General features: G+C 37.7%; 1 protein-coding gene across 1 annotated transcript; it reads right to left on the bottom strand.

The window, feature by feature from the left end:
* Positions 1-23634: 23634 nt before the first annotated feature.
* LOC117342258 lies at positions 23635-27076 on the bottom strand. Its single transcript, XM_033904342.1, has 3 exons — positions 27014-27076; positions 25818-26960; positions 23635-24981 (listed from the first exon to the last, which is right to left on the bottom strand). The coding sequence occupies exons 1-3, from the start codon at positions 27074-27076 to the stop codon at positions 23635-23637; spliced, it is 2553 nt and encodes an 850-aa protein (XP_033760233.1).
* Between the last annotated feature and the right edge of the window lie 94 nt (positions 27077-27170).

Below are 27170 nucleotides of genomic sequence, written 5' to 3'. Positions count from 1 at the left end.
CCTTCATATATACGATACATATTCTCTGATTTTATGTAACAATAACAAAACGAGATTAAAACTTCATAAAACGATCATATACGATAATTATCAACTTTACATATACCACGTTTTTTTCATTTCTTTTTGTGATCGATAATGCTTCGGGATAAATATATGTGGCTTTAGCTTTAATAAGTCTTCTGGTCGATCCAATTTTCGACCAATAAAATATGTTGAAAGTTAAAGAAGAAAATCCCAGATTTTGTGGGAGACGATATTTTACATTGTACTATCAAGATGCGGTTGGATACAGCAGTACAGCATACGTGCTTTCTAAAACGTCTTAAAAACAGACTTAAGATAACCCCCCTAGCCCACAGGAACACGACACGCTCTGGTCTGAGAACCAACCTGAGTCTCGCTGGAACCCGATACGCTCGTTCTAGCTACCCTGGTCCCACTGGAACCCGACACGTTCTCGAAACCACACCGAGTCCCGCTTGAACTTGAAACGCTCATGGAACCACTCCGAGTCCCGCTTGAACCCGACACGCTCTGGGAACAATCTCGAGTCTCGCTGGAACCCGACACGCTCTAGGAAACATCCCTAGTCCCGCTGGAACCCGACACGCTCTGGGAAACATCCCTAGTACCGTTGGAACATGACACGCTGTAGGAACAACCCCGAGTCACACAAGGGTCCAAGAGCTCTTGGAACCCCAATCCGAGTCTCGCTGGAATCCGACACGCTCTGGAAATCATCCCGAGTCGCACAGGGACCCAATGCGTTCTGGAAAGCCTCCTTCAGACTGACAAGGACCCCACACGTTCACAGAAACCACTGCTAGTCTGAAAAAGATGCCACAAGTTTTGATGAGCTGTCCCTTTTCCGACGGGACCCATACGTTGTCAGGAACTATCCCTATTTCTGCAGGGACCCGACATACCTCTTTCGATATGCAGTGAAATACAACGGGTTGCACAAAACGCATTTCAGGGAATAGCATATCACGAATTAAGTAATAGATATCAATAGACACACCCCTTTAAGCGTCATTACCTTGTTTTGGAACATGCTAGTGTTCTTATATGTAAATACGCATTATACCATTACATTTGTATACTTTCCGTACGACATAATGAAAACAACCTTAACCCTTCACTTTTTCTTTTTGTGATTCTCCAATCTATATATATGAAAAAAATCCGCCTTCGACAATATGTTGCCTACGAAAGGTCAGTTGTGGACATCATCCAGTAGAAGTCGAGCGGAATACTGCATGATATGTTAAACGGACAGAACATGCCTCAGGTATTTCTCAGTACCCACAATGTAAGGCATTCCTTTCAGGACGACCTTCGATGCCTACCTGGACTGATTCTCCATTCCGACATGGATGGCATAACTAAGGTTGGAATCAACTGTTTTATTATGTATAATGAAATGACAAAAAAAAGTGTTATTTGCATCATTGAATCCAAAACACGTGAATCTAAGACATGACAATCAAAATTAGCACGATCTATTTGCATAAAGCAGATAGCAAACAGGTAAAATCTAACAGGACTATGTTGCATGCAAACCCATATAAAATTTATATGTAAGAATAAGACAAAAATTACCACTACATAGTGACGCAGGCCACACTTCCATAATAAAGAACACTTTAGTTTCAAAGAATAGGCTCAAAATATTATGTTTTTAAAAACTTAGGCGATTGGGTGCCGTAGATCGTGAGTTCGAGGCCCGATCAGGGCATGAGTCAAAAAGTTGTCTCCCTTCGTCATTTGTGTTTCTAAGCTATATATATATATATATATATACAAATGTATATATATATTCTACATTAATTCACGGGTATTATCCGAATAGTACTTATTCATAGATAAAAAAAGCAATACAATCCTTATCTTAAATGTTAATGTATATGCTTTTCCTACAAAGATCTTTATCTTGTTTCTGTGTTTGATGCCTTGTTCGTCACTCTGCTGTGTGGAGGATGGAGAGATAAGTTCTGGTTGTTGAGCAGCAGTCATGATGACAGACGTAACACTTTGATAGGAGAGATGGCTACACATAGTGCTCACGGATTTGGCGATCTACAAGGACGGTTTGACTACAGTGAGTTCGGTTCAGTCAGCGGCATGGCGTCTATATATATATGTGTCTAAGAGACAACGGTGTAGAACCAGAAACAACACTCGTCAATTGGAATGATACAGAACAACGTCAAAGACTAATCACATTTCTTGGCCAGTATGTGTTTATAATAAGATAGAGGTATCCATGTAACATGATTCAGTATGTACCATGGTCACACACGCTTCTTTATGAAAACAACCACATTGATCGGATCGATGGAAAAATGTTGTGGAGTATCGTCTTGTTCGGAATTAAATTGTCCGGAAGTTAGATGTACATGTATGTCATTTGTTAATTCTTATTAGTTGTTGTTTTTCTTTTATGCATTGGAGGGTCGGCAGCACTTAATCAACCTACTGAACACGACCTGGCCAGTATGTGTTTGTAGTAATATAGAGGTACCTATGCAACATGATTTAGTATGTACCATGGACACACACGCTTTTTTTTATGAAATTAACCACATTGATCGGAATTATGGAAAAATGTTTTATAATAACAAGTGGTGTTAAGATAACATTGGGGAGTGTCGTCTAGAACCTAGTAATGTAATTAACCGGAAGTAAAATGTACATGTTTGTCATTTGTTAATTCTTATTAGTTGTTGTTTTTGTTTTACACATTGGAGGGTCGGCAGCACTTAATCAACCTTCTGAACACGACCTGGCCAGTATGTGTTTGTAGTAAGATAGAGGTACCCATGTTAATCGTATACAGTACACACAGCTATATTTTACGGACTGGTGACAAAAGATAAAAGGAATAAACGACCAATATATACCAGATTCAGTTGAAGGGACTGCAAATAATTCTGACAGCCAAAGACAACTAAGAAGATGTTTCCATAGTTTGGTAGTAGGATACAGAATTTTAATTGTTGAAGGATGTGCATAAAGACTGCAGATTATCGCAATTAGTATTGGATTTATACGTGGCGCTTCGGTGACTGTTTTGGTACTCATTAATCTTAATATATAGAGAATTCAAAGTCAGTGTCTTAAAATATAAGCTGTATTTTGGCGAGGTTAAAGAAAGAAAGTGGAGAGCCTTGTCCCGAGCCAAAAACACAGCTTATATTTTAAGACACTTATCATGTATTCTGTTTATCCTGCGACAATAAAAAAATATCATCAATAATAATAATTTTGAAGTGAAACGGTGTCAAAAATGACAGAAATATGTTCGCCTTTTAAACGTTGTTTCACTTTGAAGTAGGTCAGTCGAAATGACGCACGTGCTAAGATTCCAAAATACAGCTGTTTTCCGTGACTGCCGTATACAGCAAATATATATACGGTGAATGTATTCCGACAATGGGGTGGCAGTTGCAGGGTAAACTGTAATAACTGCACTTTAAAACCTAATCAATGTAAAGATGCTTCATAAGACTCGACAAGGACATTCTTTAATAAATGGATGTTTTTCTGCTCTATCCTTTTTCTCGGGTACTTCCTGTTACTATGATTGGCATCAATAATGTTGTTAATGTTTCTTCTGTCATACCCACTTCAAACTTTAGATACAATTATGATGTTTTTAAAAACCAAGTGGTGTAATAATGTCTTTTTGATATAACCTATCTCGTAATCAATGACACAACAGACGCTTCTACAGAAGCCGTGGGGACATTTTTAGCTATCACTTATTTGTATTACCGTCGTGTTATTCCTTACTTGTTATTTATCATTTAATACTTATAATACTGATAATTATATATGTTATTTTTAATATTTCTGATTAAGGGTCATCTATAAAGGAGAATAATGTTGAATTTCAAACATGAATAAATATCAATATTTGAACACAAATTATGTAATATACCTAAATAACTTAATTTTGCTTGTAACAAGCATTTTCATTGGCTCAAAAAATTATGTTATCATCTCATAACATAAAAAAAAAAAAAAAAAACTCACGGAGTAATCGTTGTTCACGGGATTTTGTATTTATCGATGTGTTTTTTAAATCTGGAGCAAAATTAACATGTTAAACATCTGATCAGAGTAAGAAGGACGTTTTGACAACAAATTCTTAAACTGGAGAGTTGCAGGCCTTTTTCAGAAATATGCATCTTTTATTCAAACCTCGTGGGTTGAACATTTTAACCTAACAACAGTCTTCTTGCATTGTCTAGAGTTCTTGATAGTGTCTAATAAGAGCATTTGTTATGTTTGAAAAACCTCTCAATATGCCATATTTGTGCAATATTATTCAGAACCGCCATTTGCATTTCAACATCAAAATAAAATCAGCCTTTATATATATTAAAAAGTCGGTCAAACCAATGCTCCAACTGTGTGCTTAAGACACATGTTAGCAAAACGGCATGATGCTGTTTTGTTCAATATATGTGTTGCAAATGAGCTAATTGTGCCCCTCTGAAACATGTATTCTTCGCATGTTTTTTTTTTAAATTTACAAACAGTTTAACACAGTTAGCCATGACACATACTTAAAAAATCTGTTAAATTGCACCATAGAAGGAATTTACGGACTTGTAAAATATCGATGTTTTTACTGGATTTGTTGTTTTGATGTACCCTTAAGGATTTTATTTATATTCGTCCTTTTGTGTTGAGGTTCCGTTAAGGAGTACGTCGGGTACCGAATTCAATTGTCTGGGATCCATTTAAAGTACATTTGTCATTTGTTCATTCTTATTTGTTATGATTTCATTTAACCTATTTGTTAATATATATTCCTTGTTTGTTATTGCTAATTACGCAGGCAATCATTGAAGTATTCACTTTTAATCAATTAAGCGTATCGATTACCGTTAGCTTTTTCAAAAGTATCAATTAAATAACGTTGCCGGAGCTGAGGCCGTCCATTTTTGGGGGACAACTTGAATTACCACTTTTGGTATAAATTATCAAATTACAATATTCTTATACATTTTATTATACTATACAAGATATTTTATATAATTCAAATAATATCTTAAATAAATTGATGAAATATAAGATAGATATTGCTCTTGGAATTACTGTTAAGTTGGCTTGCAGGCGTGAAGCGGAGATAAACAGAACTGTTTTTTCTCCGACAACATGTTTACAACAAACAAAAAACCATATTATCAATATTCCGCACCATTAGACCCGAAATAAATCTTTAAATCTTGAATTTGTTTATGTGGCAGCTACGCGTGCATTTTACTAGAATTGTTTTTTAATTAAAAATCTACTGAATTATTGAACAGCAATAGGTGCGTAACAGAAGAGATCATATGACATGTAAATCAAACAGGAAGTCCTAGGACCCTAACAGTAATTTGACTGGATATATTACACCGGAAAACGTGAGCTATAACCAAATGTGGTTTTTCTAGACTAAAACCGTTCAGAACTAAATGTGAAAACCTTTCCTTAGCAATAGGCTAAACAAAGTCATTAGATTAACATGTGTAGCATTTAGAGATATTGGTGACGAATCAGTTACATTCTCCCGTCTGTACTTACACACTGATTCATTATATCTTTGTCATCCTTCTTCCTGATTTTGTGTAACCAGACTGATGTCGACCAACGCTTGTTTATTTTGTTTAACGTCTTATTAACAGCCATGCAGAGTCATGTAAGGACGTGCCAGGTTTTGGAGGTGGAGGAAAACCAAAGTACCCGGAGAAGCAGATATTCGTGAGCTATCTGGAAATTTAGAAACTAGTTGCAATAGCAGATACTTACTAGATTGTTTCAATCATACGAACTGTTGCCTACTTTAAATGATACCTTCAGTATGACACATTCCCCTGAAGAGTCAATGGAGTCAATGGAAATGCAATAGTAAAAGCTGTTATAGCGCCAACCGAAAAGTCGCCCAGTCTTACAGGATCGTATGGGATCACATCTTTAATATGTCCAAGTACTGACTTTCTATCTACAAACCATACGTAATGTGATTCTTTACAGACTCTTTATCAGACAGTCACGTGATTTATTCATTGTTTTACAATTTTCCAAACCTTATGAGGTACGTACACTGCCTTGAAACGGTTTCTGATCAATGCGGCTCGGTTCGTTGTGCAGGCTACGCTCTTCTTTGCTAAATAACCCTCGTTTATCTAATGTCACTACATTAAATGTATATTTGACGCCAAGAAAACTCGTGCAACCGAATTAAAATATCCGATTGATGAATGTAACTGGCAACAATTAATGAAGTTAATCGTATGAAAGGTTAATATCATCGTGTTAGAATATATTGATTGAAATTCAATCGATGATTTAGTGTTTATTTGCTCGAACTATATTTTTACCAGATACTTTCGCCTATAATCGTGAAGTCACAAAAAGGTCCCAGTGATATCTCGATATTTGACTTTGGAATATAAGAGAGTCTAAGACTTAACAAGGAAACATAAGCATTAAACATCAAACCAACGCTAATAACTTCCCAAAGAAGAAAGATTAATGCTTAAATATTATTTATTATATTGTGTTTACGTGGACTGAAATGTCGTTGTAATATCTACTTTTTCTATCGGTACGAGTGTTCGGTAATTTTGTGAATAATGCACATACTTTATTTAGATCATTTTTTAAAACTATAGATGAGAACTAACAGATGCTAATCAAGCTTCGATCGAAGCTTCTACACACGTTACTGTACTACCTAAACAAAATAGATAAATAATTAATCAAGTGTTTAAGTCACAAAACACATTTGTGCGTTTAACAGACACGCTAACTTCGTCGAGCTTAAATTTGCGTCTACGTATATCTGAAGTCAAGATCGGAAATCGACAAGAATCCTGTTGTAAAGGATAAATAACGGACCGAACATGAACATTAGGCTGTGGATGATTTTGTTTTGCTTGATAGAAGGGGAATCAGGTAGGTGTTTCATAAAATGTGTATTCATTGTTTTCGTTTTTATTAGATTGCTTTTCCCTACAAACGAAAACAGGGTTTATAAAAACAGACAATTCAAAGATCCTAAGTGTCAGGAAATCAGATATCTTTAATGTTTCTAATATTGTTAACGAAGAAAATGATGGTCATTGAAGTTGGAAACCTCTGGTACTAATAGGCGCTTCCCCATCTCCTTAATAGATACCATGCATTGATATCTTCTTTATGTTTTATGTCGTATAAACCTTTCTATATATCCTGTGTTTTCCTTTCCTATTATCACCGGATATGCTTTAAATAAATACATCAAAAGAGAACCAACAAAATATGCTGAAATAAAAAGAAGAAAATCTCAGATTTTGCTAGAGACGATTTTTGTCCTTTGTTTTAACGAGATGCAGTGGGATGCAGCTTTTCTTAATACGTGAATTCTAAAAAGTCTAAGAAGCAGAAGGCATAAGATAAACCACCCCTAGCCCCGCAGGAACCCCCTCTCCCGAGTCTTACAGGGACTTCATACATTCTGAAAAACAAATAAAAAAAATCCCCTAGTCTAGAAAAGACCCCACACGATTGGAAAAAAACAAATCTTGTTAGGGACCCAACGGTCCAAACAAAAACCCAAAACACACCCCTAAGCCTGCAGGGACCCCACACTCTCGGGAAATCATCCTAAACCCCTGCAGGGACCCCACACTCTCGGAGAAACACCCTTAACCCTTCAGGGACCCCACACTCTCGGGGAAACACCCTTAACCCTTCAGGGACCCCACACTCTCGGAGACACACCCCTAACACTGCAGGGACCCCACACTCTCGGAGAAACACCCTTAACCCTTCAGGGACCCCACACTCTCGGGGAAACATCCCTAACACTGCAGGGACCCCGCACTCTCGGGGAAACACCCCTAACACTGCAGGGACCCCACACTCTCGGAGACACACCCCTAACACTGCAGGGACCCCACACTCTCGGAGAAACACCACTTACACTGCAGGGACCCCACACTCTCGGGGAAACATCCCTAACACTGCAGGGACCCCGCACTCTCGGGGAAACACCCCTAACACTGCAGGGACCCCACACTCTCGGGGAAACATCCCTAACACTGCAGGGACCCCGCACTCTCGGGGAAACACCCCTAACACTGCAGGGACCCCACACTCTCGGGGAAACACCCTTAACCCTATAGGAACCCCACACTTTTGGAGACAAACCCCTAACCCTGCAGGGACCCCACACTCTCGGGGAAACACCCTTAACCCTATAGGAACCCCACACTTTTGGAGACACACCCCTAACCCTGCAGGGACCCCACACTCTCGGGGAAACACCCTTAACCCTTCAGGGACCCCACACTCTCGGGGAAACATCCCTAACACTGCAGGGACCCCGCACTCTCGGGGAAACACCCCTAACACTGCAGGGACCCCACACTCTCGGGGAAACACCCTTAACCCTATAGGAACCCCACACTTTTGGAGACACACCCCTAACCCTGCAGGGACCCCACACTCTCGGGGAAACACCCTTAACCCTATAGGAACCCCACACTTTTGGAGACACACCCCTAACCCTTTAGGGACCCACACTCTCGAAGAAACACCCTTAACCCTGCAGGGATCCCACACTCTCGGAGACACACCCCTAACCCTTCAGGGACCCCACACTCTCGGGGAACACCCCTAACCCTTCAGGGACCCGACACTCATGGAGACACACCCCTAACCCTGCAGGGACCCGACACTCTCGGAGAAACACCCCTAACCCTGCAGGGACCCCACATACCTCTTTCGATATGCAATAAAATGCAGCAGACTTGCCGAAATCACATTTCAGTGAATAGCACCTCACTAATTTAGTAACAGATATAAATAGACATATCCATTCACATCCCATCTCTTTGTTTTTGTATTTGTAGACATGCTAAAATATGTTGCACATTTCTTACATGATTTTACATGCATTCTAGCAAAACTACTAGTAGTTCGAAACATGCATTGCATATCAATCATTGATTTTTTGTGTTTTATTGATTCATTTTTAACAAAAATAATGAAAATAGTCTCAAACCTATCCCTTTTTCTTTAGTAATTCTCTATTCCAAGTATATGAAGAACTCGGCCTTTGACAATGTGTTGCCTAAGAAAGGTCAGTCGTGGACAGTATCCAGTAGAAGTCGAGCGGAATGCTGCATAATATGTCAAACGGACGGAACATGCCTCAGCTATTTCTACAAGTACCCACAATGTATAGGCTTCCCCTTCAGGATGACCTCGTACGTAACGACCAGTGCCGCACCCGGGCTGATGTACTCCGACATGGATGGCAAGTATACCTTATATTGGAAACTGTTTTATAGTGTATAATGCTGACTGAAATAGTGCTATTTGTATCTCTTTAATTTATCCTACACACATGCCTCTAACACTTGACGATCACAATCAGCATGATTATGAAATCATTTGCATATATCAGGCAGCAAACCGAAAGGAAAGTTTAACAGGGATGTGATGCATGTAACACCGTTCAAAGGTTTATATAAAACCGTAGTCTAAACAAAAACAAAAACAAAACCAAAAAACATGTCAGACTTCTGCAGGAAAGGTAATATCCATAATCTTAAATCTACAGAATGAATTCAAAATATATTAATCGATTAAAAACAGTCCTTAAATTAAATATTAATGCATACTGATTTTCCTACAAAGATCATTATCTTGTTTCAGTGTTTGATGTCTTGTTCGTCGCTCTGCTGCGTGGAAGATGGAGAGATAAGTTCTGGTTGTATAGCAGCAGCCATGATGACAGACGCAACACTTTGATAGTGGCAATGTCTTTACATAGTGATCACGGAATTGGCGACCTACAAGGTCGGTTCGACTACAGTAAGTTCGGCTCAGTCAGTGGCATGGCGGCTATATACATATGTCTAAGAGACAACAGTGTAGAACCAGAATCAACACTCGTCACTTGGACTTATACGGAACAACGTCAAAGACTCGTCACATTTCTTGGTGGGTCGGCAGCACTAAGCGATCACGACCTGGCCAGTATGTGTTTTTAATTAGATAATAGAGACCCATATAAACGTGTTGCAGAATATACAATAGACAAACACAATTCTTCATTAAAACAACCATATTCTGGAATCGTGAAAAAGAACAAACGACCAATATTTTCTAGAGATAGTTGAAGGGGACTGCAAAGCATTGTGATGGCTTATGCTTTATTTAAGAAGGCTGAGACGATATTATCCTAGCTTGCGAGTGGGACACATAATTTTCACTCGCATATTTCAAACTTATAAAATTATGGCGTATTGCTTTGAAATAACAAGTGGGTTATTTATAATGTATATCGGATATACTTTTTCCAAAATGACCCTTTTCCTTACTTACCACACAGCCAACATGGATATCCTGGACCAAGTGTTATAATATGTGTGATATAATTTCAATTTTCCAAAAGTATTTAGTGAGAAATTTTCTAGTATATTCTATGAATTTATATTATTGTAACAAAATGGGCTTATAATATGTTTAATAATCATTTAAAATAGTAACAGAGACAGCAGGTCAAAAGTCATGTAATACTCGACTAGGGAAAACAACACCTGTAATTAACAAGTTGTGTGTAGAATCTGATACAGAGTTCAAGGGTGTAGGCCGCGTGACTTCCTGAGTGATAGAACAGGGGAAGGATCACTCCAATCTTAGATGGTATTGCTTTAACCATGATAGGGATGCGATGACAATAATAGATAGATTACTGAGAGGGGGAGCAATTACCAGCTTCATGCCTTGTTAACTATATGCAGAGAGGCGGGTGGAATGAAAGTTGCTAAACTTATGTACACGGGATATTAGGTATTATAGTGAGAAAGCTAAAAGTGAGGAGAGGGGGAAAAAAGAAAGAGGAGAACGCTGAAGGAGAGGGAGCTCCCGCGGACGGGGAAGGGAGAGCTCCTTTGGGGAGAACGAGAAGGGGAGAGGGAGAAGAGAGGACACGCAGAAGTGATGGAGAGCGAACAATGGTCATGGAATTGATAAGCTATATATTAAACTATTGTTAACCATATAGTGTTGTTGTGTTACTTATACAAGATGTGTCATATACTTTCAATGTTATATGCATTGATGAAATACAAGATCGATTTTGCTCCTTGAATAATTGTTAATTTTTACAGGTTCAAAGTTATTTAATTGTTCAAAAGCTTGAAAGTACATAAAACTGGTGTTCGTGTCCCGCAAAGAATGAGACTCACTCAACATGAATATTTTTATTCATATTCATGCTTTGATTTTTTTTTACACATTTTCTGTATTATGTCCCCGAAAAAAGAATACAAAAGATTTCATCACACAGAGAGTTCCGGATTTTTCACACCACTTACGCCTCCATTGACTTCTTAATGCAATTTAACAGAAGCAAAATGATCAATTTTTTGTACTGCACTCGGCATTTAGAACTAGAATGTCGAAGCTTGCTCAAAATTATTATTCTGAATGTTGAATGTCGCAGGTCGAATGTTAACCAACTTTGACAGATTATACAAATCAACGGCCACATCTTTATTTATTTATTGATTTTTTAAAAATAGCTTCACACCTCTAGAGAAAGTTCAGCTTATTAAACGTATTTCCATATCCTAGGTCGTTAAGGTATCTCGTTGAACGTTGTCCGATAATCTGTAAATGTTAATGTTGCAAATTGAAAAAAAAGTAACAAAACATGAACACAACAAAATGCGCACATCTAACAACACGCAAATAAAAACAAATATGTTATGGGAAAACAATGCCCGGCGGGATTCGAACACGTTACAGTATCCCCAGTATCTTAGCAACGTACACACTTAGCCCGCACGACTGCTTCGTTTTCTATGGAGGCATTTCAATCATCAAAAAATCTTTTATTGGACACAATTAAGAACTCAGGAAAAAATGTTCAACCGCTGAGTTTGCGGTAAAAATACATATTTCTGTAAAAAAGCCCCAAAACACACAGTTTTACTACTTGTCTTGGAAACATCCTTCTTACTATGATAAGATGTTAACAGTATCCAATAGGAGCATTTATAATTGAAATGCCTCCCTTTATGCCATTTTCATGTCAAATCTGGTCAAACATCCCTAATGTGTGATGAGGACAATTGTAAGCATAACGGCATGTGTCACTTATAATTGTTTGCTGCTTCATCTTACTTCAAAGTAACTCTACAAAAGAAACCGTTAGTATTTATATCAAATCATTGATGATTTTGTGCAAATTGATGGCATTTTTTAAATTTACCATTATTTTCCTAAATCTAAATGTCCCTACAGTATACTGTAATGAATCATAAACTGGAGCTCAGTACAATAACATTACAGGTGACATTTAAGCCTTTACTGTTAATTAACGTAATCAGAATGAAAGTATGTACAGTAATTTGTCGCTCACAAGCTGATGTTATATACTAGTACCGGCCAGTCTCATATCCTGCACATCAGTATAGGTTGTGCACAAAGAATGGTGCGTAGCCCTAATTGTTCCAGCTAGATTTTTCACCTCATTAGAATTTCAAATTGTATATTCATATAGATCTATGTTGCTCTAATTAACAGTTTCCTTCTTTAAGATGATGAACATGTCAGATATGGAGATAATGAAGCATCGGATCACATTAATACGGCGAGCTAATGAATGACATTATATTATCCATACATTAACAACCCAATGTTAATTGCAAATTAAGAGCTTACACCATCAAGTTCGTGTTGCATTGAAAAGATGTTTGTCGGAAGAGTCCTTGTTCCTCAATGGTCCTGCTGATAATAACCAATGTCATTTAAGTACATACCAGCTTCTGGAGGTGTAGGAAAACCGGAGTACCCGAAGAAAAACTACCGGCCTACGGTCAGTACCAAACAATTCTCCCACGTGGCGTTCGAAGTCGCGACCCAGAGGTTGAGGGCTAGGGATAAAGTGTCGGTACACCTTAACCACTCGGCCACCGCGGGGGTAGAGGGCTAGAGATAAAGTGTCGGTACACCTTAACCACTCGGCCACCGCGGGGGTAGAGGGCTAGAGATAAAGTGTCGGTACACCTTAACCACTCGGCCATCGCGGCCCCCTCGGCGAACGCATTATAAAGATACATAAATTGTGTTATTAAATTATATTTGCAATCTGTTTTGTATTTGCATATATACAATATATGTCGATAGTAAACTAAATTCTAATTATGAGACTGTGTACTACAATTTACAGTGATTTAATCAGTGTATGAATACAGTTTCACGTGTTCTAGGTAAAATAAATATGAATATGAATTAGTCACTTTAGTCACATAATCCACCACAAAAACTAAGCAACTTCAAAAGTTATGATGCTACATATCTATTGTTAGAAATACAATTATTATCAGCGCCTTTGTAGATACGAAGTTCCCAAATTCGTCACATGGGCTCCGTTCCAAATTTTGAGAAATGCATGATATGACAAAACTAAGAGTCCAGAATTCACGAAAACCTTAAACAATCGAGAGTAACTACCTTATTCCGATCGCGTGTAACCATCATCTGCTTGGCCTACTAATGTAAAATTATGTAGAACATCCGATAAATATTGTGATATTAATTTAAACTATTTTAGAGTCAGACATTGTACTTGTCTCACTCGCATTTGATAAATAAGTGATTTTAAAGCCTAAAGTTCACTACGTTCTTCTGTGATCATGATGGCCCGCCATCTTGAAAAGACCATTCCCTAACGGGTACATGATGTCCAGTGGTATATGCCTATCAACGCTCAAAATGGCTTTAATTTCAAACAATCAGAAATTATGCAATGGTTGGTATCTGCATTTGTATGTCAAATATGCAACCAAACTAAATTTGTGTTAAATCAATTTTATGAACGCATCGTTTACGATGACACCAGGGACTATATATCTTATTCTGAATGATTCCGCTGCTGGCTTTGAGCTTACTGATGGCATTAATCTGATATATGGGAAATACAAACGCATGTTTGCTTCAGTAAAAAACTAAATAAAAATTTTAAAAAATATAAAAACATAAGAATGTAACTATAATCTATAACATAGCAGGCGACATTCCATTTTTCAGCCTTTTATGTTTCAAGATCATCAGTGTGAATAAAGCTAAATTGTACCGTATAGCAGGTTTAAAAAAAAAAAATAATTGTCACTTCTTAAGATAAAACAGACTGTTAAAGATTTCATTTGAGCCCCTCAAGAGATTTTTAGATACTCCGGTTAAATTCAGGCCAACGGAAACACGCACATTGCTGGATCGTTTTTGTCATGTCTGTTTGGCATGTTTTTTTCTGGATATACTTGCACTTGGACGCTGGTGTAAAACTGAGCATATTACCAATCTGATGTCATGATGTGCTAAAGATTTTTTTTTTTTTTTTTTTTTTTTGAAATTGTGTGCAAATACGGCCAATATTTCTTGCATGTGTCAATTTGTTGTTGCGTCCGCCAAAACATGAAACCACAAATACATTGAAATTCAAATGTGTCAGACACGCTTGAATCGAATATATCAGTTGAGTCGAATGTTTTGTTCTGTTCCGATGTTTTCCGTCTTTATCTTAGTGTAACACATATGTTTCGAATATTGTTAATTTGAATACAGCGGTTGTGGCAAAATTATTTTGTCGTCCTTCCCGTCAAAATTCTACAAAGACATCGTTGTTTGTGTCGAATGATTTGTTTGCCTATAAATATAAAACAGGACATTTCGCATATAATGTAAAACTTCTGGTCAATAGTAATAACCAATAACCTTCCCAGGCTGCCACAATACAGATATTTATCATCTTAATGTTAAATATGAGTAAATGTCTTATGGTCAATAATGAATTCAAACTGCAGATATATTCATATTTATAGAATGTTGATATTTTTAGTCATAGGAAATGGTATTGCTATTTTCATCTTTAAGAATTGGAAGAAAATATGCTTTTGTATAATATTTCAAAATAAGCAAATCAAGCTAACCAACCATGGATGTGCTTATTGATTCGCAAATGAAGTATTTATTTATCCATGACACTGACATGTATGCCAATGTATACACTTTTTGTGAAATGATTAGTTTACTATCGTATTTTTTGTTTCATTAAAAAAAGTAGACTTTTCATTTTCATTTTAATGTATATAATGTACATGTATTCATTGATTTTTGTCATTTGAATCAATTTACATCGGATGCATATTTTCGACTGGTAAGACCTCTCATGTGAGAGAAACCCACACCATTTCCAGTTGAATAAAATCACAATTGCATGAAATCACAAAGCACAAACGGACACGTACGTGACTGGCTGCATTTAAAAAAAAATGGGAGTCATTTATATTTCAATAGATCATCCATGGCGTAGGGTAAGTCCATCTTTTTATTACATACATGTACTTATTTTTATTACAAAATGTGTATGCATGGCAGATCTTCGTTGATTCCGATGTCAACACGAGTGTGCGGCGTGTGTACTCACGTGACATGCCAGTGCTTCACATGACGTTTTCATTCTTTTGTATCCTGTACATATTGCAATGAAATGTTTCATTTATTAAAAATCATTGTTATGATATAAAATGTTTGGTTTCATATATTGCTTTGTTACACCATGTTATCCGACATGTGTATGGTAGAGAACCGTTTAATTTGGGTCATTTACGTCCTTGCATATTTCTGTATTTAAAAGAACTGTTAGGCCTAAGTCGAAATGCCGGATTAGTATATTTCACGTGTTCCCGTCAACTTTGACTTGTCCATGTTTACTGTACTGGAAAATACCTCTTTTGCCAGGTGTCAATATAATATTTGAAAAAAAAAAGAAAAATCCCTAATGGGACAGTAGCTGGGTTGTTTGATATGTTAAAGAATACGAATGTAATCTCCATTCCGTATTATATATCATGTAGATCTTCGATAACGTGTAGTATTAAAGTTTTACATCCAAAAACAGTAGAGCAAACAATGTGATGAAATAACATTTTAAATTTTATTGATTAGCTGAAGGTGAAAATTCTTAAGGAATTTAATACATTGTATATTTTCTACTAAGACGCTCAGCCTTTCATTGATTTTCTTTCGTGGTATCGATTTGGGTATATCGACGTTCCATTTCCAAAGCCCAACTTCAGATACATTAATAATGTGATGTCCTTAAATAGCAGACATCTATTGATCCTGTCGATAAACTGTAACTTGGAATCATTATCAATGTAACATATGTCTTAACTTTAAAATGTATGATATGCGCTGTAATTTTCCTCGGGTTAACTGTCTATTCCTAGACGGCTGCGTTTCTGTTTCTCCGTCTGATAAATGTCATCTCTGAACAGAAAAAACGCTTATAATATAGGGGTTCGAGAATCTCATCAATATTTTATTTGGAAATAATCGATCACCTTGTGTGATACTATCATATATTATCTCATGTATAGGTGTACATGGCGCTGTATCAAAGAATAGTTATTTATTTTAACGACACAGGCAAGTGTTAACCATAAACTAAATAAAAAATACAGAAACAGTAAGTATACTGCCAATAAATTCATTTCTAATCATTTTGTGAACAACTGACATTTTGAATATCTTCTACATTTAATCTATTCAGAATTATTAAGCATAAAGAAAGCTTTGTCACTCACCCAACCCTGCAAACAGATCAGAACTTTACAATCATTTGTACAAAGCATTAATTTTTGGCTTTTATGTGTGTCACCCCAACGACTTGTTTAATGAGAGTGGACAAAAGACCTAAACCTAATGGAAGTATGTACCTTTCCTAATACTGTAGCACACATACAAGTTATACCAACATACGTAGGCCACGTCCTTAAATGGTCATTACTGTTGATTATAATTAGGACGTTTTAAAAAATCGACATATTACATGACCGATAATGAATAATTAAATATTGCAACAATATACCCAATATACCTAAACCTCATTGTTCTTTTGACATTACCTTTTGACATTTTCTTCAAAATAGCTTCTCTGTACATGATTTGAAATAATATATTAAAGCGCTTCTATCCTATGTTTAAAATCGCGTTTGACGGAGACTTTAAACACTTAATATAGTACCGTTCTCACAATGAGAGAAAATTGTGTAGGTGCGGGTTGTAATGCTGTTTATAGGAGAGACATTAAAACCACGAAATCTGCTAGAAACATACGACTTCCCCATCACAATTGGCTGCTTGACGTTTTAAAAGCAGATGTCAGTAACTTTACTGATGATCCAGAGACTGGCATGTGTTCGAAGTGTTTCAAGAATTATCAGAATGTTGATGATAATACGTGATAGAACATATCACCCATAGAGGATGTGATTTCTGGCCAGTCTTCCTATGCCAAATGCACTATGTATGAAGATTTTTAGTAGAAACTCGACCATTTTGCCCAAGCGCGCAAAACACCAAATCATCTTTCATCACAAACTATGGTGTCCTTGGTCCTCACGAATTTTTATTCACATCATACCACAGAGAAAATTCTCAACCCTAACATTGATATACACACCGGTGAAAGAGAAATGTTGACTTCCGAACTACCTTCCAGATCAAAGGAAATCATCAGCGATCTTTTGGAAATATCACCTATTATGCTATCAAAGCAGGAGTCTCCCTTTAATCTGTGTTTCTCCTCTCTGATGATCCAGACTGTAAAGACTGAACAGGTTGGACAAGAACAGATTCAAGATTTTTTTTCCACATTGGGAGGCATTTGTATTACTAAAAATGCTCTTATTAGATAATATTAAGACGTCTGAGCACAGTAAGAGCAATGTTTTAGAGAAATATAGTTAAACAATGGAATGTGGGGCTATTTTCAGAAATCGGCATATTTCATCTCAAACTCTGCGGTTGAACTATTTTTCCTAAATACGGGCTTCTTGCTATGTTCAAATTGTTTTGTATTATTCACAGCCGCCATTTGCATTCCAAGGTCAAAAGAGAATCGATGTTTATGCTTTTATAAAATCAAATCTGGTCAAACAAATGCTCGCACTACCTGCTATAGACACGTGTGAGCATAACGGTATTGCTACTTTATGCAATATGTCTGATCCTCATGAGCTTTCTGTGTTTTCCTGAAACCTGCATTTTACGCATGTTTTTGCTGAAAATAAACTGATAGCTGAACAAATTAAATGTCAAAAGCAAGACCCATGGATAGCCATGATGATACACTGTATTAACAATCGGTCAAGTTACTTATGTTAAATTACAACACAATAGTAATTTATAGACTTGTAGAGTATCAATGATTTACTTAGAACGAAACTCCTAATTACTGTTTTTGGGCATACTATTGTTTTTTTTTTTAAAGATTTTTTAGCACATAATTAAACTTCACGTTCCTAATTACTAAAGAATCTTGCTTCTAGCTTATCATATATATCAAATATGTCATAATCAGCATGTTCGTGTTTAGTTTTCTAAAAAAAAAAGAAAAAAAAAAGGAAAAAGAAATTACATCGTGTCATTTCCCCTCCAAACCGTTCATTTTCCCCCATTTCTGGTACAAAAAGGGGCGCTATTTTCTTGCGTATGTACATGTATGGGCTTAAATGTCTATTTGTAAATGGAGGCCTGCAGAGGCTACCAATGTGTCTTGGGCTTCTTTGAAACCAGACCTTTATTGAACAAATTGGCTACTACATACATGTATCCCTATAAAGATTGTATCATTATATTTTCCCCCATTTTGGATACCTCCGTTGCCTCGTAGGTATCGACATTATATTCCCTTAGCATCACTCACGAGACCACGAAGGGTGAACACGCTTTATGGTATAATTTAACATATTTTTTGGCTCTATGCTATTCAATTCTCAATCTGTAATTAAATCTACGGGCTTCTTCAGCATCTGTTGTACAATCCTCGTGTAATCCATTCCAATATTGTGTATTGTCTTCGCTGGGTAAATTTCTGAATGTATATTTCCTTAAAAAGTACTCGCAACGGCGAGCAAAAACGAAGGAGACGACGAACCAGTCCAAGACAAACCGCAATCTATAACGCTGGTACTGTTCTCAGCAGTATGGAGCTACTACTGATAAGCCCGCTATCAGTACAGTACAGGTTTTAAGAAAAGAAAAACACTTATTAATTAATTCAAACTTCAGATATTATTTTGAATGCAAAGCATGTATTCGCTGAAAACTAATTCTTACTTCTACTTTTGTTCGTACACCTGTCGCGTTGTCTGTATTATACAAATGTTATTGTTGATGTTACTATTAATTGGTAGATTGGTTCAACGTAAGGCCTTCGGAATAAACTTACATTGAATTAAATTGAGTGTGGTAAAACTATAAATGCCTCCCTGAGTATACATTTATCCGTGGGCGACATAAAATTATACATTCAGCGGGAACGAGAACGTTCAACAAATAAAGTGTTTTCTCTGTTGTAGACGTCGGATATTACCAAACAAGACCAGGAAAACTTTAGTCAGGCATAGGTTAATGTTATTGCGGAAGGTCAACACTTTGTAGAGGTGAAAATCAATTTATGGTATAATTCAGTTGACCACCTAACCGGGATGAAATTGTTAAGAGTACGTTGCCGGTCACAAACTAATATAATACATTGTACACCATTATCACATCAATGGCCACTCGGTGTATTATCTTGACCAAGAATGACGAGGAGCCCTAACAATTCGCGGTATAATTTTCTCCTCATCAGAATTTCAAATCAGTATATTTACAAGCTGTTCTAATTAAAGCTTCCCTTTCAAGAGATGATGCAGATGCCAGATGAATAGATTAGAAAGCCAGAAATCACGTTGGTACGGTGACCTAAACAACAGCATCATAATGTCCATACAGTCATATTCCATGTATGTTGGATTATCGTTTAGAAAATCATCTATAAAATCGGTAATGATCATAATCTGCGTGGCGTATTATATCATGCAATGCAGAATTAAGACGTTCTTTGTATCAGAAACGGCCTAATGGAAACTTAACCGATAGGAGTAGACTTATACTGTGATGAAAATCAAAATGAAAAATTAGCAAGAGGCTCGTGAGCTTTAAGGATAAACTGAGATCTGATATATTTATACAGATAGTTGATACCTTGGGTTCCATAGCAAGAACATGATTTGATCTGGATTTGACCTACATTTTTATGAGGCAGGGGATGCTTCCCCTTCCGAGACACCTCGTCTTATTATCCTTGTCCTTAGGTCCCCATTAAATCCATGTTTTTGTTCATATGTTGTCCCTGATTTTGAGCTAGAATCACTATTTCACAAATGTTCCGATGTAACGTGAAAATATTATCTGACAAAAGTTACAAGGGCCATTATTTTACAGAAGGATTCTTACTCCGGTGCCTGTTGTGTCATTCGCCTCATGAAAAGGGATCTGTATGGCAAGCTGAAGGAGATCGACACATCCTTGTATTGAAACTAATTAGAATTTTTATTTCTGAGTCAACGCTCATAGTTACCTTTCCCTTAATTAGTCACTTTATCAAATTTTCTGTGCAGCTGACCTATAGGCCAATTTCGATAGTAAAGGGGATAATCGACCCTTATAAGCTGTTGTATATTATATGATCCTTTGCAATTTTTGGGTACTACAAGGATCAGTATGGTATGATTGTGTTTTAATGCAGTATTCTAGTGAGTTTATCATATTTAGACGACTGGGGTTTGTACTTGGAAATACAACACATCAGTAAATGTCATTAGATGTTTTTATTAGCAAAAGGATGTGTATGTCTCTGTTATGAATATCAGTTCGCAATACATCTATACGCATATATATTTAAATAGTGGGCTTGTGTCAAACACATTTGTGGTTCGTCCATTTTAAATTATATCAAAACATTCATGGTTGCATAGTAGTAGTATATAGGTCTCTGTGGTTGTACCAAACTTATTTGTTTGTCAATAAATATAAAACAGCCATTTCTAACCAAACAGACAACTAAGTCCTCCACAAAAAGGTATCTTTAGTAGGTATTTTTGGTACTTAGTAATGACCAATTACCTTTACAGGCTAACACAATACTATGGAAGCCCTGGAGGGACATTTTGAGTTACTACTTATTACTGATAACTTATTAGTTATTACTTATTAGTTATTACTTATTTGTTATTATTTATTTGTTATTACTTACTAAATTATTGTATAACAGTACGTTACTTTATCATATCGTCAAGATAAATGATGTTTTATATAAAGGAAGTTGTTCATATCGATCCTTTTTGTGTAATTGAGTAATAAACTGTCTGATAAAAATCCCGTTTTTAAACAAAACGTACTTAGTTATAATTCATTTAATTTGTTATCTCTTATTTGTTATTTCTTATTTGTTAATTATTATTTCTTACTTGTTATTTCTTATTTGTAATTTCTTATTTCTTTTTTTTTCTTATTTCTTACTTGTTATTTCTTATTTGTAATTTCTTATTTCTTACTTGTTATTTCTTATTTGTAATTTCTTATTTCTTACTTGTTATTTCTTATTTGTGACTATTTATTGATAAGAAATAAGAATTAACAAATAAGAAATAACAAATAAGAAATAACTAATTAAATGAATTATAACTAAGTACGTTTTGTTTAAAAACAGGATTTTCATCAGAAAATTTATTACTATACTTTACTATATTACTATTTATATAAAACATCATTTATCTTGACGATATGATAAAGTAACGAACTGTTATACAATAATTTAGTAAGTAATAAGTAATAACAAATAAGTAATAACAAATAAGTAATAACTAATAAGTTATAAGTAATAAGTAGTAACTCAAAATGTCCCTCCAGGGCTTCCGTACAATACAGATATGTATCATCTTAATGTTAACTAGTTAAATCCTTTTGATGGATGGTCAATACTAAATCCAAACTGCACAGTGATTTTTATGGAATGTTGCTAATTTTAGTAATAGAAAATGTGATTGCTTTTAACAGGGATGTATATCTGTGTACATGTCTGCTTTTAAATATGAGAGGGAGCAGATTGAATCAGCTCTGAAAATCAAGCCAATGTTTAACAATAATATCTTTTTTCATTATAGAAGAAAACTGAGAAAACCCTACACCATTGTCAATTTAATGAAATCTGTCTGTGATAACATTAAAACACTGCTTACATGTAATGGACTGAAATTCAAATGGGAAGAACTAGGGACTAATGGGAACCTACAAATGAATTTTGAGAAATGTCATTTCAGTCCTCAAGTCCGGTAAGCCATTTTATTTCTGGATTAGATTCAAAATCAAATTGGCACAAGTAGGGATCAAGAGAAGCCTATATATGAAGTTTGAGAGATCTGAGAGGGATCTTGGCACCCACCAGTGAATGAACTGTATTAGCTCTTTGTAAGACCGTTCTTGGCTCAATTTTTCCATCAACCCTCTTGATCATTTGATATCAATTAAGTATTCATATGAAATCTAAGAAAATGTAAGAACATTCTGAGAAAATTCAACTTGACATATGCAAGATGACAAAATGTTAGCTAGTGTGTCATCCTGATAGCCTATTGAATAGGCATACTAGGGACTATGGGGAACATACACATGAAGTTTGAGAATTACCCTTCCAGTACCAAAGAAATACATGTAGTGATAATAATTTCCACCGTCAAAATCAAAGACGACTGCTTTTTGGCCATTTTGTGTTTTTGATTACGTATACTTCAAATTGAACAGGCACAACAAAGCACCATAGGGAACTTAGATGTGTAGTTTGAGAAGTATCTTAAAAGTGCTTCTTAAGAAACAGCAGTACCAAACTTCAACTATCAAATTAAAAAACAGGCATCTCTCAATTGTTTCAGGTTTTGGAACAGATCCAAAATCAAACTGGCACAACAAGGGACCAGAGGGAGTACTTCTTAACAAATACTGAATCCTCTACTATTACAACACAACTAGTGGCCAAGGCAAACATAATATTTTTAGAAATATTTATTAAATAATTTCTGTTTTGAAGTTATGCTTTAGAAAATAAAATTGGAATTTCCCATTCAAAATATAGCATTAACCCCTCCATGAGGAACATGAAACCCATGGATCATGAAACACACATTTTCAGTAAAGCAAATTAAAATCTTTCCCTCTATTTTTACAGCATTTCGGTCTTGAAAAGATTTTGAAATTGTCTAATTCATTTATTTGTTCACAAAAATTGTATGAACAAACCTTTTTCTAGCTACACATTTGTGACACAATATTTGTAAGTAAGCATTGTATGTACAGATATACCGATTACTGTAAAATGGTTGATCACCATGCGTGATCAGCAAACAATTCACATATTAAAAGCCATGGAGTCAAACAATAGTGCATTTGACAATTCAATGCACGGAAAAATGTATAATCATATCCTCATATTTTTAGAAAACAAAAAGTCCACAAAGTTGCAGCCGGACAAAAAAACTTCACCATATAATGTCCAACAGGAATTCTTCCATATGAATGTCTTCCTCAGAGCAGAGTTTGCATTGTTCAATGTACTTTCTAAATCTTCTATCCTTAATAAAGAAACACTCTTCATTTGTGACCAGTTTTCATGTTGTCTTGGACATAATTTCTAGTAGTTAGAAGTGCAGATGTCTAAGAAGACTGCTTGGTATTTTGTGAGGTATGTCAAACATTGGTATAATTAGCCCTTATAAGTAAGACAGGGAACCCATTGCCTGCCCTAAGGACTGGGAACCCCTCATCTACCCTTAGGACTGGGAACCCCTCGCCTACCCTTAGGACTGAGAACCCCTCACCTGCCTTTAGGACTTGGAACCCCTCACCCACCCTCAGGACTGGGTACCCCTCATCTAGCCTTAGGACTGGGAACCATTTATCTACCCTTAGGACTGGGAACCCCTCATCTACCCTTAGGACTGGGAACCCCTCACCTGCCCTTAGGACTGGGAACCCCTTACCTGCCCTTAGGACTGGGAACCCCTCACCTACCTTTAGGACTGGGAACACCTCATGTAACCTTAGGACGGAGAACCTCTTGCTTGCCCTTAGGACTGGGAACCCCTGGCCTAAATTTAGGACTTGGAACCTCTCACCTGCCCTTAGGACTGGGAACCCCTTGCCTGCCCTTAGGACTGGGAACCCCTCACCTACCTTTAGGACTGGGAACACCTCATGTAACCTTAGGACGGAGAACCTCTTGCTTGCCCTTAGGACTGGGAACCCCTGGCCTAAATTTAGGACTTGGAACCTCTCACCTGCCCTTAGGACTGGGAACCCCTCACCTGCCCTTAGGACTGGGAACCCCTCACCTGCCCTTAGGACTGGGAACCCCTCGCCTACCCTTAGGACTGGGAACCCCTTGCCTACCCTTAGGACTGGGAACCTCTCGCCTACCCTTAGGACTGGGTACCCCTCATCTAGCCTTAGGACTGGGAACCCCTCGCCTACCCTTAGGACTGGGAACCTCTCGCCTACCCTTAGGACTGGGTACCCCTCATCTAGCCTTAGGACTGGGAACCCCTCGCCTACCCTTAGGACTGGGAACCTCTCGCCTACCCTTAGGACTGGGTACCCCTCATCTAGCCTTAGGACTGGGAACCCCTTATCTACCCTTAGGACTGGGAAGCCCTTATCTACCATTAGGACTGGGAACCCCTCATCTACCCTTAGGACTGGGAACCCCTTCCCCACCCTTAGGACTAGGAACCCCTTACCTACCCTTAGGACTGGGAACCCCTCATCTAGCCTTAGGACTGAGAACCCCTTGCTTGCCCTTAGGACTGGGAACCCCTGGCCTAAATTTAGGACTGGGAACCCCTCACCTGCCCTTAGGACTGGGAACCCCTTGCCTACCCTTAGGACTGGGAACCCCACGTCTACACTTAGGACTGGAAACCCTTCACCTACCCTTCGGACTGAAAACCCTTGGCCTATGTGGTCTGTGTGCAACGTTCCTTTGACTACATTCATATTACTTATGCATTTGATCAATTTCGCACTGCTAGCTTGTAACTAGTCAATACATCAATGACGTACAATACTTTTCCTAAAAGGCTTCCAATAAATATCATGAAAATTATTGTTATTTATACATTTATCTTTCAATATAAACAGATTTTCTACTGAACACAGAATCCAAGATTCAAGATCAAGGCATGCATTTCTTTTTTGAAGTTATGCTTTGGAAAATAAAATTGGAATTTCCTATTCAAAATATAGCATTTACCCCTCCATGAGGAACATGAAACCCATGGATAATGAAACACACATTTTCAGTAAAGCAAATTAAAATCTCCCCCTCTATTTTTACAGCATTTCGGTCTTGAAAAGATTTTGAAATTGTCTAGTTCATTTATTTGTTCACAAAAATTGTATGAACAAACCTTTTTCTAGCTACACATTTGTGACACAATATTTGTAAGTAAGCATTGTATGTACAGATATATTGATTACTTTAAAATGATTGATCACCATGTGTGATCAGCAAACAATTCACATATTAAAAGCCATGGAGTCAAACAATAGTGCATTTGACAATTCAATGCACGGAAAAATGTATAATCATATCCTAATGTTTAAAAAACAAAAAGTCCACAAAGTTGCAGCCGGACAAAAAAACTTCACCATATAACGTTCAACAGGAATTCTTCCATATGAATGTCTTGCTCAGAGCAGAGTTTGCATTGTTCAATGTACTTTCTAAATCTTCTATCCTTAATAAAGAAACACTCTTCATTTGTGACCAGTTTTCATGTTGTCTTGGACATAATTTCTAGTAGTTAGAAGTGCAGATGTCTAAGAAGACTGCTTGGTATTTTGTGAGGTATGTCAAACATTGGTATAATTACCCTTATAAGTAAGACAGGGAACCCCTTGCCTGCCCTAAGGACTGGGAACCCCTCATCTACCCTTAGGACTGGGAACCCCTTGCCTACCCTTAGGACTGGGAACCCCTCGCCAACCCTTAGGACTGGGAACCTCTCGCCTACCCTTAGGACTGGGTACCCCTCATCTAGCCTTAGGACTGGGAACCCCTCGCCTACCCTTAGGACTGGGAACCCCTTGCCTACCCTTAGGACTGGGAACCTCTCGCCTACCCTTAGGACTGGGTACCCCTCATCTAGCCTTAGGACTGGGAACCCCTCGCCTACCCTTAGGACTGGGAACCTCTCGCCTACCCTTAGGACTGGGTACCCCTCATCTAGCCTTAGGACTGGGAACCCCTCGCCTACCCTTAGGACTGGGAACCTCTCGCCTACCCTTAGGACTGGGTACCCCTCATCTAGCCTTAGGACTGGGAACCCCTTATCTACCCTTAGGACTGGGAAGCCCTTATCTACCATTAGGACTGGGAACCCCTCATCTACCCTTAGGACTGGGAACCCCTTGCCCACCCTTAGGACTAGGAACCCCTTACCTACCCTGAGGACTGCGAACCCCTCATCTAGCCTTAGGACGGAGAACCCCTTGCTTGCCCTTAGGACTGGGAACCCCTGGCCTAAATTTAGGACTGGGAACCCCTCACCTGCCCTTAGGACTGGGAACCCCTTGCCTGCCCTTAGGACTGGGAACCCCTCACCTACCTTTAGGACTGGGAACACCTCATGTAACCTTAGGACGGAGAACCTCTTGCTTGCCCTTAGGACTGGGAACCCCTCGCCTAAATTTAGGACTTGGAACCTCTCACCTGCCCTTAGGACTGGGAACCCCTTGCCTGCCCTTAGGACTGGGAACCCCTCACCTACCTTTAGGACTGGGAACACCTCATGTAACCTTAGGACGGAGAACCTCTTGCTTGCCCTTAGGACTGGGAACCCCTGGCCTAAATTTAGGACTTGGAACCTCTCACTTGCCCTTAGGACTGGGAACCCCTCACCTGCCCTTAGGACTGGGAACCCCTCACCTGCCCTTAGGACTGGGAACCCCTCACCTGCCCTTAGGACTGGGAACCCCTTGTGCCTAGCCTTAGGACTGGGAACCCCTTGCCTACCCTTAGGACTGGGAACCCCACGTCTACACTTAGGACTGGAAACCCTTCACCTACCCTTCGGACTGAAAACCCTTGGCCTATGTGGTCTGTGTGCAACGTTCCTTTGACTACATTCATATTACTTATGCATTTGATCAATTTCGCACTGCTATCTTGTAACTAGTCAATACATCAATGACGTACAATACTTTTCCTAAAAGGCTTCCAATAA

Source organism: Pecten maximus, chromosome 2 (genome assembly GCF_902652985.1).
Source record: "Pecten maximus chromosome 2, xPecMax1.1, whole genome shotgun sequence".
Taxonomy (NCBI): Eukaryota; Metazoa; Mollusca; class Bivalvia; order Pectinida; family Pectinidae; genus Pecten; species Pecten maximus.
The sequence above is the reverse complement of the archived record's forward strand: the minus strand, read 5'-3'. Positions and strand labels throughout refer to the sequence as shown.